This window comes from Patagioenas fasciata, chromosome 1 (genome assembly GCF_037038585.1).
Source record: "Patagioenas fasciata isolate bPatFas1 chromosome 1, bPatFas1.hap1, whole genome shotgun sequence".
NCBI classification, from domain to species: domain Eukaryota; kingdom Metazoa; phylum Chordata; class Aves; order Columbiformes; family Columbidae; genus Patagioenas; species Patagioenas fasciata.
Window position 1 is genome coordinate 191,531,037 of NC_092520.1, and position 20,080 is coordinate 191,551,116.

At 38.2% G+C, this 20,080-nt stretch overlaps 1 protein-coding gene across 1 annotated transcript in view; it reads right to left on the reverse strand.

Annotated features, from left to right (window-relative positions):
- WASL (WASP like actin nucleation promoting factor) overlaps positions 1-20,080 on the reverse strand; it is a 51,079-nt gene that overhangs the window by 11,677 nt on the left and 19,322 nt on the right. Inside the window, exons 2-6 of the mRNA XM_065843006.2 lie at positions 12,104-12,238; positions 10,809-10,895; positions 10,168-10,264; positions 5,945-5,968; positions 1,274-1,442 (exon numbers count right to left, since the gene is read on the reverse strand). Coding sequence (XP_065699078.1) covers positions 1,274-1,442; positions 5,945-5,968; positions 10,168-10,264; positions 10,809-10,895; positions 12,104-12,238 — 512 coding nt within the window. The remainder of the gene's footprint in view (positions 1-1,273; positions 1,443-5,944; positions 5,969-10,167; positions 10,265-10,808; positions 10,896-12,103; positions 12,239-20,080) is intronic.

Below are 20,080 nucleotides of genomic sequence, written 5' to 3' on the forward strand. Positions count from 1 at the left end.
ACCTTAAGCTGAACAAAACAGCCTTTCGGTCTTCTTTTGCAAAGGTTCAACATCTAAAATTTAATGTCACATTTAATGATTTGGGAACATATCTTTTGGTTTGAACTTCATTCAATATTTTATCATCTTATTCTCAGCTTGTCTAGGTCTCCTTCAATATTTTATGAGTGCACATAGTGTTTTGTAATGGTCAGAACCTGACAGACTTTATAAACCGAGTCTCAAATTCATTTTATATTTGCGCTACTTCTACAAATTCTGATCAGAGGTGAGGCACACTAAAGCAAATAATTATTTGCAATTAAGTCTGCATATGCTGAAGTCTGCATCAGTAGAGTTACAACAGTGATCAGCTACCAATCACTATTTGATTTTCCTTCTTTTCTGTCCAGTAACATTACTGTAACTGGTAATACCAGCATTACTTTTATGGAGATTTTTTTCTGGGAAGGCACATCAGTGAAAGTAATGCAAAATAATGGTTCAAAAGACATTCTCTTGGCATGTAAACCTGACACTGGTTTTCTAGTATTTGACAGAAACTGAGCTTTCCAGTAACTAACTCACGCTCTTTAAATTCCCGTTGCTTTAACAAATATAGTACAGTTATTTTAGAAGGCAGAAGATTAAAATACCAAATTACAGTTCAGGAAAACAACAGTTAATTCAGTAAACTGACCAAACCCAAGTTTCATGAAAGCGAAACTTGAAATCATACATCATCACTATTCTAAAAGATCGAAGATACATAAGAAACGGTATTAGGAAAAAACCCCACCCATTCCTAAGAGGTGTACATGCACACTGTACTTGCATCACAAGATATGGGTACTAGCCCATATACCAGAATAAGTAAGTTTGTAAACAGAAAGCTAGAGATAAAAATATGGCTACATCATTTCTGTTGTTATGACAAGTCAGGACCCATGTGCATTTTGTACAAGGAAACACAGCTAAGCAGACACAACTGTAAGAATAACAGTGTGAAAGAGCTGACCACTGAGGCTAAATGAGTCTGCACTGACCGACCACTTCAATGAGACATTTTAAAATAAAACAAACAACAACAACAAAAAAAAAGCACAAAAACACCCACAAACAACACCACCCCAAAATCAAACAACAAACAATTCCCCTTCCTGTCCCCCCCTCCAAAAAAAAAAAAACCAAAAAAAAACCCCAAACCAAAATAAAACAAACAAAAAAAAACACCAAAAAACCAAAACCACAACCACCAACAGAATAAACCCAAACTCAAGAAGAAAGTCCTTACTGGAAATTAGATGGTGTTCCAATATCTGCCTTTGTCAGTCTTCTCTTTTTAGTTTTTCCTTTCTTCTTTTCTTTGGTATACGAAATATTGTTGACTTGTGGAGTATAAAATCTGTTAGTTGTAATTTCTGGGTTTTTGATATCAACAGTTGCCATTGGTAGATTTGGGCCTGTGAAGGTAAAGTACCAGGTTTTTACTACTGTGTTTCAACAAAGCCATATGTAACCTACAAATATTTTTTTTTTGAGTGGCAAAATAACTGCATCATAGCCATAGTTCTACATGCCACACATATCTGTCTGGGTTCTGGATGTCAGAAACAGAAATTAAGTGATTTGCTGAAGGAAAAAAAAACCCAACCAACCAACAAACCCAAAACCACAATGCTTAAGCAAAGCAATGGCAGAAAAATTTTGCTACACTAGAATTTGATTTTTGCAAACTTGGCAAAGACAGTAATTCTAAACTAACAAGCTTTCAGGTGCACAGAACACATGGAAACAGACATATTAAGGTACAGCCCAGCTACAATCCTGGACAATATGAAAGATGTGAGTGCCATCAATGGTAACACCCAGGACACCATCACCTTGGCAGCACAGCAAACTGATCTTAAAGGAGAAGGAACCTTTGCTGAAGAGCTCCCATACAGGAATGCTTTCTGCTAATGCACACAGAACCGGGACAGCACAGAACTTGAGAAGACTGCTCTGGACACACTAGTGTCTGCAAGTACATGTCAATATCTATGGAGCTATTCTGGATTTCTTATTTCTTACTCTTTGTCAGGTTTGCAAAATAAAGTCCCACATAAAAACAACGCTTGAAGAGCAGTGAAAGTAAAAACAGTACCAGGAATAGAAATTAAACGCTCAAATTATTAATTATGTTCTCAAACCTTTTTCTTCATTAAACAATTCTGAAGTACTACTCTTGCTATTTAAAATGCATCTGAATTATACTCCCGCCAATATTCACATTTTAGTATTAAAATGCTAACAAATGAATATATAATACCTGGCATGTTTTCCAGTCTTTTTTAAAATTTTGACAGAAGATAACCCTTGACATGAGTAACTAAAAGTAGGATTTAAATACTAAGAGGCAGTTTATGCATTTTTCATATCTATCTATCTATACACACATATACATATTAAAAAAAAACCAACTGCAAAAATGATATGTAATCTCACAGTGAAAAGTCCAAATCAGAAAGAAGGAAACAATCGATAACATAGCTGGCATTTGGAGTTTAACACCTCAGTGGGAAGGACTTAGTACAGGCCAGAACAAGAAACAAGAACAGAAACACAACATTGGGATACAGCAAAACTCATCTGAAGCCACATGACAACCCCTACACTACTGTAGGAGTCTTAAAGAACACGATTTAAAACTTCATTGAAACCGCAGGAAGATCTTCTGAAGTGTTCTCCACTAAGCAGAAATGCTTTGATCTAAAAGTGTTAATTTCATTAGATTCAAAAACAAACCCCAAAATACTGGAGGAGTTCATTTTCGTTTCAATCACCTACTGTGTTTTCTCACAATTACAGTGATATTTGCAGTTCCAAAAGATACACTGAAGTTCAGAAAGAAAGATGCACCTTAGCATTTCTAGAAAGTCCTTGATACTCTTCTGAAAATTCCTAAAATTCTATAAAATTACACCTTTTTGCATATAAAATCCTAAAGTAACCATACATGGTTTTAACCACAAAGCAGCAGCCGTTTGCAAATACAAATTTTATTCAGCTGAGCTGAAACTAAGGACAGATAGCCTGATACTAATCACTTGATACTAATTCATACCAGAGATCACAGTAAACTCTTAAAGATGAAATTTTTTCTTACCATCAGGTTTAGACCTTAGATGTCCACGAGGGATAAAACAATCTTGGAAAGAATTGTACTCTTCTAGAACTGCCATATTTATATCCAGTAAAATTTTTCCCATCACAAGACATGCACCTTCCCCATCAGGTGTAGACAGCTCAATAAATGAAGATGAGAGAGGCATATAGAGCTCATCACTAGGAAGCACCTGACAGTACAGTGGCCTTAAGCATCCACTGTTACCAGAATCTGTGACATCTTCAGAAGGGGCTCCAGAAAACGTAGTACAGAACATTTTGAAATGTTAATTATAATAAATTCTTTGTATTGTATTTAGAACCTCTCTAGGCATCTGTCCCAGACTACAGACAGCCCTACAATAAATGCAAACTGTTCTAGTTAACATCTGAAACAAAATTCTGCCACATCGTTCTTAAAGATCCCCATAAAACCTAATTCTCTGACAAATCCTTATTTCATCCAGAACTGCACTAAGAGGTCAGTTCAACCACAATAACTCTTCTTTATTTGCAATAAGAGACCTAGCCGTTACAAATGCGTAGAACACAAATCCCAGGAAATTACAGACTAATACATTTTACATAACTGTTAATGCCAATTTGATTTTAATCCTGCAATTCTACAAAAAAAGAAAAAAAATCTTAAATCTGTACCACTCAAAATGTCATATGAAAAGACAGAAGGCTTTTTCCATGCAGCTTCAATGTATGCAGAAAATCCAAGCAAACAAGCCCCACTAAACAAAAATTCCCCACAGCATTTCAAGCATGGATCATGTGAGTACAGAAATGTGACTGTTCTGGTTTTTCAGTTTTAAAGGTAATTATGCATTGAAACCCACTAAAAGAAGCAGGTGTTTCGTTTATTTTTTTTTCCCAATAGAATTTCACTGCATATGGAGAGTAAACAAAAACCTGCTGATCCTACATACTATCAGCATATAACTAGAAAAAAAAAATGTTGTATTTGCTCTAGTCTGAATTGCAAATACTGAAATGCAGAGTCTGTACAGAGTCTAACCCCTGAGGCTATAACCCATACCCTGACCATGTCTCACCTGTGACTACAGAGGGCATGACCACACTCAACTCTTTGCCAGCAGAGAGGCCAGCTAATTCTATAAGAATATGGCAGAATCAGACAAGGAAAATGAATAGGCTGCAAAAGAGTACATGGATGTCCCAGGGAAACAGCTCACTAAAGAGCAGGGATGTTCAGAGCTTTGACCAGGGATTATAACCTGAAACATTGGGCATAAACCTATGCCTTCGACAGAATATTCAGGATTGAGGCACAGGACCAATGAATGCAAGTTCAGCATTCTTCTCGGAAAAAAAAAAAAAAAAAGTTGTTGCCTGAGGTCTTACAGGATGAATTATGGAGACTATTTTGAGCACAAAAGTTTTTGCAGGGTTAGTTTTCTTAAATCTGTTCCAATCACAGATAGCAATCTAGACAAACATATTGTTTGTGTTACAGTTGCTACATTTTTGTGTAGCCTTTGTCTCTACTTTAAACGCTATGAACAGTGTAGGTAACACTACAGAATTACCACTGCTGCTTTCCTTTTGGGCTGCTCTGCAGATATTTCCATCAGAGATGCGCTGTTTAGGTGAGCAGAAGCAAATGTCACTCAAGACGCAAAACAGTTAAAACCTTCTGAAAGCTCAGAAAAGCTGGTAAGATGATCATGGATGGTATTACTATGAATGTTTCAGAACTAAACAACCCAGTCCCAGCTGAAGGAATCGATACTAAAAATGCCTGGTCTAAACTGATGATTGCCCAAACTTCCTCAAAAAAAGTTTACGAAAAAGATTAACTTTTTTTGAAAAGTATTGCGCATGGGGGCGGCGGTGGGTGGGTGGGGGGCTTTATTTGGATATAAAAGATATCAGTAGTTCCCATAATTAAGAATTAGTCAAGGATTACCTGTTTCGGTCACCAACCAAGATGCTTGGATGTCTTGGTTAGTATAAATTTAAGACTACCTCCTCAGGCTCTAAGGGGACCTCAGATGATCAGTTGACTGTACCCTTGCTCGAGCAGCAAACTAACACGATTCACATCACCAACAGAAATATCACAGGAGAAATCACTTTTTAATGTCAGTGTGAATGCAGAACTACAAAGACTCCAAACTTGATGTTCACAGATGGGCATTTTTCACTTGATTTTAGAATAGATGGTAATTTTTTTTTAAATCAAATTGATACCTAGTTTTGACTCCTTCCATCAATTTACTGAGAGGATCTCCAGAGAAATCCGTATCTTCATGCCAGTCAAATGTATTTCTGAGAGGCAAATAGATTCGAATAAGCCTTCATGAAAAAAGTTTCATACTGATAAACATATGACCAAAAGTCTGTGTTACACAGTTAGCTGGATACATTGAAATAGAAATTTTATTAATGTTTTATGACATCAGTCATCATTATGGCTGCCTTTAGACAAATAAGCTAACTTTTAATTTCAGCATTCATTTCTGTGTAGTGATCCTATGCACAAATACTCTGAAGACCAAGCAGCAAATGCAAGATACAAAGTTTTCTTCCCAGTTGAAGCTCAAGAGCCTCTGTCCTATTTGCAACAAAACATGCTCCTCCAAAAACATTCTTTACAAATGCCAGCTAAGCCACAAATCTTTCAAGCTACACCATAGAACAGAAACCAAACATATTAGCCTGCAGGATAAGTTTACTGCTTTTGCCACCTCATGACTATCCTGAACAATTCCCAAACAAAGCTGTACATAAACAGTAAGTAACAGTAGTAGGAAAAAATAAAATGCAGTGATTCATGCAAGAAGCTTACCATTTGGTGGGTCTCGTCTTTTTTCTGTTGAAAAAAAAAAAAATAAAGAAAGTTGTATTTATTCACAGGTATCACAGGAAATAATAAATCTAAATTTTAGTTTCCAGTGACCTCAAACTCAAGAATCTACTACTACCCTTAAAGCCTACTTGTTGTGCAACTGAAACAAAGCATTACAGAAAAATAAAAACTCAATCTTGGATAATAAGCACAGGTTTCAAGTAAGCAAACTGAATATGAACATAATGAGATAGCTACTGAGTTGGTTTAAAATATCTGACTCCAAATTAAGGTGAAATATTCAAAATGCAGCTGGTTTGGTACAACCTATCAATGCAAGATTTTTGAAACATTATGTGTTTTGATTTCCACTGAATGAGACTGTTCATTGATTTTTATTTGAAATAAAATAAGCACTTTTATACAATATTGTTCTCCCTTTGTTTTATGCGAAGAAAATAGGAAGGGCAAGACACTTCACCTATGTTATCCAACAGGTAACTGAATAATGTGGAAGAGAACCAGAAGTTCCTTAGCACTAATCTGATAGTCTCTTCACAAAGGTAAACTGTTTCACAGACCATGAAGAATTTGGCTTGATAGTTAAAAATGCAGTTGTAAACATTTCACACCTCAGTGCTCTCAGCCTACAACAGTAAATTCTCCTTTAAAGGAGATTTCCCTCACTATTAATTCCTAACCACCAGATTTACCTGCCCTGCAAGCGTCCTTCAAAACCCCCAGTAATTGTGTACCTACACACACACACTACACTATTTGTGCACCTACACACACTTGAGAATTTCTCATTTAGCAGTATCCATATGGGCAAGCAGTTTGCCATCTCACCACATCAAAAAACATGGCTGTATAGTCAAGGCTGTACAGTCAAGGCTGTACATCCCTCCCTTTAAGATCTGGAGTATCTGAAACCTAACAGACTTTCAAGAGTTTTGCAATAGGAATTTGTAAAAGACATTTTCAGCAAGGTATTCATAGGTATTCATAGAAGTGTTAAGTGGCACTGGGCCAAATAATGGGAATCCATTACGATTTCCATTAGAAGAAAGAGTTCAAGAGAAAAGGTAGTGGAAAACAAAGCAAGATGTTTTAAACACTTCCTGTAATTTCGCTAGGTAGATACAAGGTTAATTTATGGCCCATAGATACTAGACCTGTTTTTCTGTGGTTCCCACTGCTGAGTAGAAAATAGGAACTCCTGTTCTGAACTGCAGTTGACCTGAGTGGATAGTGGCAGATTTCTCCTTTTTTGAAAATGGAGATGCCTATTGACCCAAAACTGATCAACTTCACCAGCTGCCTATATCCAGAAAATACAGCTCCCTTTGGTAAGTAGTCCTGGAAACAAGATGGATCTCCGCTGAGACTTGAATCCAATGCAAGCTGAGCACTTAAGAGATGCCCCCGTCTCCCAGGCAGCAAAAACAAAAGCTGTGACCAAAGATGCAGAAAAAGAGAAGTCCTCTATATTAAGTATCCAGCTTGACGTTTATAAAGTGTGTTAGGAAGCACATCAGGAGTTAAAAGCTTGTGGAGGGAAAAAGCAGCATCAGAGAGGGCTAACAGAGCTCCCACCCATGAGCGGTCCACAAAAGTTAGTCAAGAAACTGAGTGCTCAGTATGTGGAAAGGACACTCGTGTGTGTGTACACACTGCCATTTCTGAGGCAAGATAATAAAAACTAATGGTACCTACATGCAAGAATACCCAAAGTGAGAATGTACTACACTGATAAATACTGAAAAAAGAAACACTGTGTTTACCCTGTTTACCCAGGGAACTATTTGGCATAGGCTTAAGGAGAGATTATTTAAGTAAATCTACCAAAGAAATTAACTAATTATAGTAATTTCTCCCTAACCTAAGGTTAAGAATTGACTTGAAAAGTAAATTATTAAATGAGAATTTAGCTAGATGAAAACCAGCCTGATATTAAAAAGATTAAGACAACACATCAATAATTATTTCTCTGCCTTTCTCCCTTATTCTGTTCTATTGGATATCTCGTACATTTACAAGCTTTTGTACATTCCCTATTTAGGGTCAAACCTTCACCTCTCTGGAACTCCAGATGCATTTACTCAGGAGTTGTCTGTATACTAGAGTGCGTTTCATGCTGAGTGAGGAAGAGCAGAATACCATTGCCTCCTCTTGCAGCTGTCAGACAATATTTTGTGTACTAGTCTTGGCACCACAACAGAGTTTTGAGATCCAGAACTGCTGTTCTTGCTACCTTCCAACAACACAAACTTTCCATAAGACTCCTGGAGAAGTCTCCTAACAAGTCCTGAACAGTATAACAGGCTGCTAAGTGATCACGTGGAGTACTCCTTCAGTTGAAAGCATGTCAGTCGTCATTGCTAAGAAATGACACATATTTTGGAAGCCATGGGAGTAAAGACCCCATTAAAACAGAGAAGCATCAAAACTACCAGACTATTTCCTCTGTTTTGAGAGGTTAAGACGCATTAGAATACACACACGCAATTTATACATACATTATAAATAAGATACATCTTCCATATATCATTTATTTTATCTATAAATTTATGCATAAATCAATGTATGTTTTATATAATCATTTATAAATAAATAAACACCACCAGCAAATCGGCTTTGACTTGGGCAACTGCAAAGCCCATTATTTTAAAAGCAAAATTCGATATAGTCACATTGATGACAAATACAGAACTCCATCTGGTGGATTGACTAAGTAATCTCATTACTGTTTTCAATTCTCATTTTGCAGCTCTTAACAAGCAAAAAAACCAAACTTGTAGGCTTTTTGTTTTGTTTTTAACTCATGTTGTCTTGAAGTTGTAAGCATTTGGGGAAGGGGAGCTGTTTGTTAGAATACAATGTATGGACTAAGCTTATCTTACAACATGAACTTGGGCACACAAACCAAGATATTAGCCTATGTGGAAGGACAGAGGTCAAGCTCTGTCCTGTGAACAGGAGGTTTGACTCAACAGCTATTTTCAAAGTTTGCTGTGGCCAATAATGCAAATGTATTTCCTCCGAAGTCAAGTCTATGCACTGTAGCACTGTGTTTTAGACACATAAGTGAGTGAAACTTCAGGAACAGAAGATGCAAACTGATGCAAGACTACTTTTACACAAGTATGAGAAATATTACTAATGCCACTTCTTAATGAATCCACTTCTCATGAACCCCTATGAACTTATTCTACTTTTGAACAGAAGGAATCTTAAAGAAGCCATTTAAGCTTCTCAAATAAATGCTCCGCACCTGAGTCACCACACCTGAATGAAATCCAAGTGAACACATACAGATCATGTACGTTCCCAAGAATACCTGCAAGGACGGCACTCCAAGATGAAAGCTTTCTCCCCTTACATTAGTCTACACTGCATTGCTAGGGCAATTCAATTCGAGAATGGACCACAAAAATGCATCCTGTAACTTGAACACAAATCCACGCTACAGCTTAAAGCAAGCCTGAGCACATCCATGTGTTCCCAGCGTATGTTTTATATCACCTTATTCTTCACAGACACATGGCTGTCAGACAGGCAAGTTGTTTATGGACTCCTTGGAAAAAGACCAACACGAGATCTGTAGGAAGTCTGAGCTCTCTTTAAAACACGGACCATGTTCCTAAGGCATCTTGCAGCTGCAAAAAGTGTAGTGTCCTTCAGGCTGTCTGTGCTGTTATGGACAGTATAGGTACATCATATCTTCTGTTCACTAGTTTTGAATAAAAGATATTTCGCTACTAAATGCTGGACCAATGCCAAAAACTCATTCACATAAACTACTGAATATACCATATGGTAAAATCTGTTACAACCCACTTGGGTTGAATTTAAACAAACCAGTTATAAACAGCCCAGAGCTAAAAGAGGGTTTAATCAAATGCAAAAACAGCTTACAGAAAGATTTCTAGTTTTCCTGCTGACAGCTTACCATTTTTGCTTCTTCCTGATCTATACTTTCAAACACCACAACCCTGAAGTCTCAGCTTACAGGGAAACTTAGAGCAAAGAGCACCAAATTACATTATTTCAGAAAAATATTATTTTTGCACAATAAAAAAGCAAGCTTTAATAACACAATTACTCCTAAACATAAATATGGCAGTAGTGCTGCCAGCAGCTTTCAGACACAGAAGTAGCTTCCTGCCTCCCCCCAAAACAACATAAACAAGCCTGAATTTAAGATTAATATGAATATTTACCAGATTTTCTCTGTCGTCGTCCAAGTAAATCTGTTACTGTTTTGCGGAATAGTTTAGCTTCTTCTTCATTAGCAAAATTAAGACCAACTTGACATGTCTGAAAAACATTAATATTCCCCCACCCATGACTAAGAAAATGTTTCAAAGCCTTTCTTAAATGTCTTCTTACACCGTCTGAAGGTGTTATCAGAAAAAATAATGACTGCAAATTCAGAACCAAGTCTTAGCGAGACTTTCTATCTTAGGAATGTTTGTCTACTAATCAAGTTTCTAGAGCTCATGGCTAACAAATCTGAGCAAAATCTTGTAGCTTGGAATCAAAGCAGGGAGAGGAAAATTTCTGCTTTAAGAACATATGACAGTTCACAAGCATCATCTGCAAGTCTAAATGCGATTTCATTAAAGGGAATTGAAAATAAAGAACTGCATTTTATGCTTTTGTCCTGTGGATTAAGTTTTCTAGTGGAGATACAAGAAAAATCCTTTTATAAATAAGCTTAAAAAGCTTAAAGGAAGACAGGTAATAGTTTACTTTCATAAATAATTTACAGAATGAAATAAAAACCTCAGTTATATTAGAAGAAACTACTGTTCAAATAGAAGGTATTTTAAAATAGGTATTCAAAGATATTGAGACTCACATCTCCAGCAAAGGTATGAAAATATCCTCTAGGACTATTATATACAAAATTATTGTACAGCTCCTGCTCCCACAGTAATTTCCCATCCTGAAAAAAAGAAAAAAAAATTCAAAAAACTTAGAAATTGCAGAGTTTAGCTTCTTTCACAATAGAATCTATTAAGAGTTGGAAGCTGCATGGCATTAAGAATCTACCTTGCTATTAAGCCAACAAATGAGCTCAATCAAAATAAAAAAATACTGGAACTTGTGGAAGTGCTGTGGAAGACTATTCTATTAGGTCACTGTTCTGTTTAAATTCCTACATGCTTTCATAAAATATCCTTCAAGTTCTACAATCCTGCAATAGTGATACTGAGAGCAGTAATAGTGACCAGCGACAGGAATACAGCCATAACAGCAATAGCAATAATAACAGGAAACTGGAAATCTTCTTTATCTCAGGCTTGAAAACAGTTAACTTAAAGAAAACAAAAAACTCATATTTTTAAGAATTTTTGTATCTTTAAATGTCATTACAGTCCAGTACCCAAGGAACAGGTTTCTCATTAAGTCTAATATTCAAGTGACCTAATGACAAAGTCAAATGCAAGCGCCAAGAGACAACCCTGAACAAATCTGAGAGACTTCAAGCACTGGATGCTGACAGATAACAAGCTGTTCCTGGCTACAGAGATAACAGGAAGCTTTCCAAAGTCTCAAAGTCAGTAGGACTTATGCTTCTTGGTATCATTTTTGTTATGAAAACACATGTTGGACATTTCATCTTTTAGTTTCCACTGGCTTGGGTGAAATATTACAATAGGACAAAGATTTTCAGTATGAATGTGTATATTGTGGTAGGGAAAAAAAATGAACACCTTGTTTGTCCTGCAGTTTCCACATACACCAACACACTAATCAAAAATATTGTTTCCACCTGTACAGAAGACAGCATCTGTTTTGCTAATATCACCCAAAGTAGTGACACCCACTATAATTTTGACAGCTATCCATATCAGTGACACTATACTTTCACTGGTTTGACTACTCGGAGGACAGCTTCTGCGAGCTGTAAGAAAATTGTATCTGATATTTATTTCATCCATAAAACCTGACATCTATGAAATAATTTAAATTTAGAATACCTGAGAAAGTTGCACTTGCCTATTAATAAGCACTGTAATCGCACTGCTCAAAGCACAACCATTATTTGACAATTTCTATGAGCTTGTAGCTACGGCAACCAACACTCAATTCAAAATGAAGAATACAACCAAGCTTAAAGAGTCTGAAAAATGAAAAAATGATGCTTACCTTAATATCAAATATTCTGATAAAATATGACCTCTGCGGATTGTCCTTTACAAGGCAAGCTACACCACAGCATTTCTTTGACCACATGCCATTGCGATCTGCTGCATATATCTGAACAACTGCTGAAGACATCGTCTAAAAAGAAAAGGTAGCTATTACTTTTAAGGTAAAAATCACAAATTCTACATTTTGCCTTTTATCAAAACATCTCTTACTTTTGTTCCTTGTTCTAGGCAACAACTCTGATGTTTTCCCAGGTGGTAAAGTTCAAATGACCCCAAATCACTTCTGTGCTTTAGATTTTCACTTCTACACAAGATTTAGACAGCTTAGGAACCCAACTGAACAATTTATTCATTGTTACTCATAAAAATCAGCAAAGAGACTTTAAGAGGCAGACCAGTGACTATGGTGGTCACACAGCGAAGCCCCACTGTGCAACTGCACTTCTTTCTATTCAGTACTTCAAAGTAGACAGATAAGCAATACTGGGGCTAGAGCTGTAAATTACACAGTGCCTGGAAACACTCCTGGGTACTGGAACTCAACTGTCTATGTTGCTCAGTTGCTCAAATGGCCTCTGGCATGATTTTAGCCTATGCCAACTAGCAAATTCTTGGGCACAGTTTGAGAATTCACATGAGCTAGGCTCATTCCCAGCTGGCAACTTGAAATCATCCTGTTTTCAAACTGAGAGTTTTTAATAAGAGATTAAGATTATTCCACACCAAATCGCTTCAGTCACTGGGAATGTTCCTCAGCATATTTTCTAGTATATATGCATCTGGGCAGGAACAACCCCAGGTTCCAGTATAGGTTGGGAAACTACGTATTAGAGAGCAGTGTAGGGGAAAGGGACCTGGGGGCCCTGGTGGACAACATGATGACTATGAGCCAGCACTGTGCCCTTGTGGTCAGGAAGGTCAATGGCATCCTCGGGTGTATTACAAGGGGGGTGGTCAGTAGATGGAGACAGGTTCTCCTTCCCATCTACTCCGCCCTGGTGAGACCCCATCTGGAATACTGTGTCCAGTTCTGGGCCCCTCAGTTCAAGAAGGACAGGGAACTGCTGGAGAGGGTCCAGCGCAGGTCAACAAAGATGATTAAGGGAGTGGAGCACCTCCCTTATGAAGAAAGGCTGAGGGAGCTGGGTCTCTTCAGTTTGGAGAAGAGGAGACGGAGGGGTGACCTTATTAATGTTTATAAATATATAAAGGGTGAGTGCCATGAGGATGGAGCCAGGCTCTTCTCAGTGGCAAACAATGATAGGACAAGGAGTAATGGGATCAAGCTGGAACACAAGAGGTTCCACTTAAATTTGAGAAAAAACTTCTTGTCAGTGAGGGTGACAGAGCACTGGAACAGGCTGCCCAAGGAGGTTGTGGAGTCTCCTTCCCTGGAGACATTCAAAGCCTGCCTGGACCTGTTCCTGTGCGACCTCACCTAGGCGTTCCTGCTCCAGCAGGGGGATTGGACTAGATGATCTTTTGAGGTCCCTTCCAATCCCAAATATACTGTGATACTGTGATGTGTGTCCTACCTTAAGAGTTCTATGAGGAAATGAAAATTGGAGCCTCTGAAGAATATTTGTTTAGCAGCCAAGTCATAAAGCTTAAAGGTTCTGTAATGGGACAGACCAGAGGCTACCTAACCCAAGATCTACTCTCCAACAGCACCAGACATCTACATAAGAATACAAGAGTCCAACATCATCCCATTGTAAAACTCATCATCTTGTAGAATCTTGGGAGCACAAGCTCAGTAACTGGCAGGTTCAAAGCTTCCTTGAGTCAGCACACTTGTTTTACAGCACACGTTGGATTTTTCCTTTGTGAATTTATCTCATCACTCTTCAGAGCCATGTGAACATCTGGGCATCACAACACTGGGCAGGGTTGTATTTCACTGTTCCCGTAGGCACTGTGTGAAGAGTTAGCTTTTTACCTAAAAGTTTGCCACGCTGCTAGTTTCAGTTGACTGTCCCTCCTTGTTCTTACATTAGGACATGGTGTTATTGGTTTCATAGTTGCCCCTCCATGCTGCACATGCTTTTATATATATTTATCACACTTCTTTGCCCTAGAAGTTCTCTACTGTTTTGGAAGTTACACTGGTTTTAAGGCAGTCTTATACCAAGAAAGAAAAATTAAAAAAAAAAAAAAAAAAATCACAGTTTAATTAGCCTTCTCATACATGGATCTTAGCTAGTCCTACTACATCCTTCTTTGACTGCAGATGAGACTAATGCTGTATGAATCCAGTCTGTTAGCCCTTTGAACACAGTGTCATAATAGCATTTTCTGTTTTGTTCTCTATTTCCCTGTAAATCAAAGAGTTTTGTTTTCCTTTTCACTATGAAACATTAAGCAGAAGTTTTCATAGATCTGTCATGGTTCCCAGACCCTTCTGGAGGGATCACACCTAGTCTGAGTCATGGGCTCCATATTAAATTTTCCCCACACGCTCTACAAGCATTACTTGGCCTTCATCAACACTGACTACTTGCCAAAACAGTTGACATCTAGAATACAGACATGTCTTGTTGCATTATAAGATTATCTACTAACTATCAGTATCACCCATGTCACACTTTTCAATGGGTTTAAAATAACCAAAAGAAGAACCTAAGTTTCATGGGAAAAAAACCTTCCAATTTTGTTAAAATAGAGTCAAAGTAATCTAGCCAGACTGACAGCTACTCCTTGGGAAAGCTTTATAACCTTTGACCAAGACTGTGATGCAACTTTCCCAAGTCAAGATATAGTTCTGTTTCTCTCAGAAGTTGTCAGACTGACTACTAAGCTTTCTGGTAACCTATAGAAAAAGCTAAAGCATGACTGACTGATGACAAGAAAGCTTTGCAGTTGTCTCCTCAAACGCTCTACAGCTAAGTGTAGAGTAAAACTGCTTTCCCTGTAACCTACAGTGCAATGTGAATATTTTAATCATAACTGGACTTCTCAGATGAGTGAAAAGGAGAGCCTTCAATTAGCCATACTACCACAACCAAACAGCTGACACTAAGTTTCAGGTGTAAGAGATGCCATTTTTAATCTTATGTTGCAATAGGCAAAGACTTAACTTTGGGCACAACTGGTCAGACTTTGTTCAAAACTTCTGCTAACAGTCTTTTCTCTCTCACTTCTCCATCATTATCCCATTGTTAAACCGATAATCTTGTAGACACAAGACAACAAAAAAGAGTATAGGTGGGACATTCTACAGTGTAACTAAGGCATCACATTCAGCCACAGCAATCATCCCATTGTCCATGCAAGAAACCTTCTCAACCCTCCAAAACAAGTCCAGTTCAACTACCTCCCCCAACAGCACTACCCACAGAAATGGGTGGTCGTGGCAGGAATTATGCAACTTAAATTCAAGGCACAGAAGATAGTGATCTGGGTCAAGAAAGGGCTCTCTGTGCATTGCCTCCTATCATATCTAGCAGTAAAAGCACCAACTGGATTATCTGGGTAAACCACTAACTGTTGTAACTGGATGATGATTGTGTATAAAACATTGAGCCAGCACCCACCCCACAAGTAGTCAGAAGAATATTGCACAAAACGAGCATGTCCTCATTCTGCCCAATCATAACAGATTTAATATACACTTGGATTCTTTATAAGTAGAGCCTAATTTACAAGTTAGAGAACAATTTCACTGAATCTAAAGTAGGTGCTGTTTTGAGGCCTACTAAGCTTGGAGTTCAATTACATTTTAACTTATTCATTAGCATTGTGCAAATTCCTAGCACTGACAGAGCACCATGAGGCTTTCAGATGTTAGAACATATAATTATGAATTCCACTGTTACACCACTATATTTTTTTTAGTGAAAGGACAATACAGGAAAAAAATACAAGGTGTATTTTTTGCGGGGAGAGGGACAATAAAATCCAACTCCTTTTACTTCAGCCACTGCTCATTTTCATCCTGCAGAGCAGAGGTTCCATGCTTTATGCTATTCAGCTTCCAGAAGACAGGTGGCAAAAATATTTAATCATTCACAGCCTTTGGAAGCTTACAAACTTATCAGCAAAATTTAAAACTTGAGAAAATACATGAACATAAACTTCATCTACTGCTATTTATTACGAATCCTAGTCACATAAATTAATAAAATGGTCATCTTTAACTGCACAGTTGCAGCATCTAAGAATGTTTATGCAAATATCATAATTTGAGTATTCTACTGTATTTTCTGAATAAGCATTCATTTTGTCTATTTTGAAACCAATTAATACACTCAGTTCAGTTTCTCACAGCATTCTTGAAGAGAATGTTATATTAATATTTAAAAGTATGGGTTCTTTAAAACTGTGTGGGGATATTTCATCACACAAGGTCATGCCACCCATTTTACATACAGAATTAGATTACAATTGAGTCCTCAAGGTAACTAGTGCATTCTTTCTGAGATATAGTAAATCGATCTGTTACTTAATGTCTGAAGTTAATACTTTTCAGGAGAAGAATTTTGAAGTTGCCATTACTGCTTTGCTTAACAGCTTCGGCAAGGACCTTGTCCTTTTTATGTATCTATATATCTGGAAAAGGTGCATATGGGAAAGAAATAAGGTATCTCACCAAAAACTGATGGGCCATGAAGATGAGAACTAATCCCCCCCTCAGCTCCCTTTATTTTTTCCATGGTCAACCTTTGGCCAGAGGACATGCCACTTATTCCAGAAACTTGTCACACCCCTCAAACGGATCAGCTATGAAGCAATGAGTCTGGTGCTGTCAGCTGTACACTGGCTGCCTCACTGGCAGAGCTGGTCTCATCCTTGGACAATCATACTGCAGGATATGTGGTTATCAACAAAAGGCTAATGAAAACACCTCCTGCCTGCAAAAGGTAGCCACAACTAGTCAGCACACGTTTGTAGAATGTGATCACAGCAGCCACCAGTGGTTTCCAACTGAGCAGCAGATAGCCATGTACTTTGATGAGCTTCTGGTGTGAACAGTTGCTGCAGCAGCCTGTAAAGTTAATGACTTGCTGTAATTCAGTGTTTCTCAAAAACAGTAAAGCAAGCCAACACAGACAGTGGGCACATCTCATTCCAAGCAAGAGCCATCACACTAGATCAGTTATGGCTGACATAGATTGTGAAAAGCTAAGAAATTACTGGAAACTAGACAGTAAAACATAGTGGCCCAAAAGTCAAAGAGCAGCAGCAAGATTAAGGCTGTTAAGAGGATGCTCAGTCATCTCAGTATACAGCAGAACAGAAAGCATTTCAAGGCCCATCGGGATGGTTTTTGTAGCACTCATGTAGAGCTGACAACTGCTTGCGGTACAAAGATCAAAGACTCTGAGAATTACTTCGGTCAGACATGACCCCTATAAGTCTTCCAGTCCAACCGCCTGCTCACAGTAAGGGTAAAAGTCTAGAGCTCAAGTTGCTCAAGGTCCTGTCCAGTTAAGTTTAAAGGCTGCAAATCACCTCTGAGGAACCTGTTCAGTGCTTAATCACTCCCATTTTAGTGCATGCAAAAACACAACTAATTTTGATGTATTATTTTAATGGCTCAGTATTGTTATGTGCTACATGTTGACAGTACTACTGAGGAGACACTAGCAGCGAGTTCCAATCTTTCTCCAATTTTAAGAGTCACATTTCTTCCAATAAATGTGCAGAAACACTGCATACATATGTAATTTAATCTCACATGATAGGCTTGCTTTTCTCAGTTACCCTGTAATGTAAAAATACAAATAGTAGCCATTGTTTCCATACAGAATAACCTATTGAAAATAAATGAACATGATGATACAATGCCTGTAGCTTCTTGAAATCATAGAACAGTTTGGGCTGCATGGAAGGGACCTTCAAAGGTCATCTAGTCCAAACCTCCTGCAACAGGCAGGGACATCTTCAACCAGATCAGGTTGCTCAGAGCCCCGTCCAGCCTGGCCTTGGATGTCTCCAGAGACGAGGCATCCACCACCCTCTGGGCAACTTGTACCACTGTTTTACCACTCTAATTGTAAAAAATGTCTTCCTCATGTTCTTCACTAAATCAGGTCTGAAGACTTTTGGTCTGAAAGTCACAGTAAACACAATTAGACACTGTAAGGCTTCTGTGAATAAAAGTTATGGTGAATAATTGTGTGCAACTCAAACCCTGTAAGAACAGAAATCAATATTTCTATTATATTTTTCTTAAAGCAGACATCTAGTAAAAATGGCCTGGGCAATACTACAGCTGATGAGAAGGTACCTGTGGCAAGCATTTTTTAAGACCTACTACAGTGGAAATCCTTATTCTGGTTAAGCCAATGTGCGAAAGCCTGACCAGGTGACGCTGGGTGCTCTTGCGTCACTCATTTCCTTTTTGATAACAGACCAGGAAGATAGCTCATAGTTTGCTTCTAGGGTGACTGCAAGAATCAAGGGCTGTCACTACTCATTGACATTAAAAACAGTGGTAAGTTCATGTCTTCCTTAGACAGCAAGATTCAGGAACAGAGACGTGCTAATGTCAAGTACCACTTCACTGCGGAAATCAATTAGGTGTAACTCTAATCTTGACCACAACAAGGACAGGAAGCCTCAGTACCACAGCAATCCCTAACAGCCTAGCATTATCTGAGTCACGGCAGAAGGTATGGAAACTCATCAAGACTCATGAATGAGACAAATAAGAAGCAGAAGTGAGAATACAGGGCAGCTAACACTATGAGAAATCAAGACTAATCCACAGAAAATGAGGCAATTAGGACTCAGTGGTTGATAATGGTTTCTGTAGATTACAAGCATTCTAAAGATAGAACTCCAGAACATAGCACTGACCAACCAAGCCGAAATATTGCTTGAAATCTTAGTTTATCTCAAAAAAAAGTTTGTTTAAGCAATTACACACTCAAATGTCAATACTTGAATAAATTTATGTTACTCAAAGCAAACAAAACTGAAGTTTGACAGCAACAGTATCTTCCTGTTGTTCTGCAATCCTCTTCAGTGTCATAAATCTATGGAGCTTCCAAAAAAATGTTTCTGTGCTCAACACACCTATGCATTTCATCTCGTCACTCTTAACACAGAAACATAAACAAAACCTGCTGCAGGGATCAGGTGCTGGAACCTCCTCCCCTTCTCAAGGGAAGGCCTTTGGTGGCCTACACAGCCACGCTCTGTTCACTCTTTCTGGCAGTTTCATTTTCCTTCTGCACAGTGGAGCTATTTTCTTGGCATTGAGGACATCTCCTGCCATGTGGGAACAGTGCGTTCCCTTCCTGCTAGGAAAGGCTGATAACCCACTTCCAGGGTGAATGTTCTCATCGCCACGCAATCCTACGGAAGGCACGCACTGCAATCTCCTCCAACAGTGCTTTTAAGTGAACTGAATAAGCCTGCCACTATTCAGATGATCCCTAAACTAATTAGGCCACATAAACAACATGCAAGTGTGCTTCCCTAACAATTTCCACCTAAGCAGCAGAAGCATTTCACAGAGTAGACGAAAATATTTCCTTGCACTTTCACAGTAACTTAGAAAACTTGAGTTTAATTAGGTTCTGAATTCTACAATAGTTATTAGCCCTGGATAACAGGTAATCCAGGTGTCTAGTATGATAATTTAGGTGCAAATCAGGCATAACAGCAAGAAATACAAACACAACTACACATTGCCAGTAAATTTTAAAGATCTCAATAAGTATGCACAAGTGTCAACTACTAATTACTTACTTTTGCTGTTCTAGACGGGAAGGGATGGAAATAGGAAGAAGCAGTAGCAGGAGAAAGAAAAGACTACAGACACTAAAGGCAGACTGCTTTGGTTTCCTGCTGACACCTCCATCTGAAGGGCCACAAGAATTATGGCCCCAGATGACAGAAGAACCAGTACAATAGATCCATCTGACTGTCTTTTTAGCCTTCTTCCCCTTCGTAACAGTGGAATGGGCTACTTACGTTTACTACATCTTGTACAGGAAAAAAAAAAAAAAAGTGTGATGACACT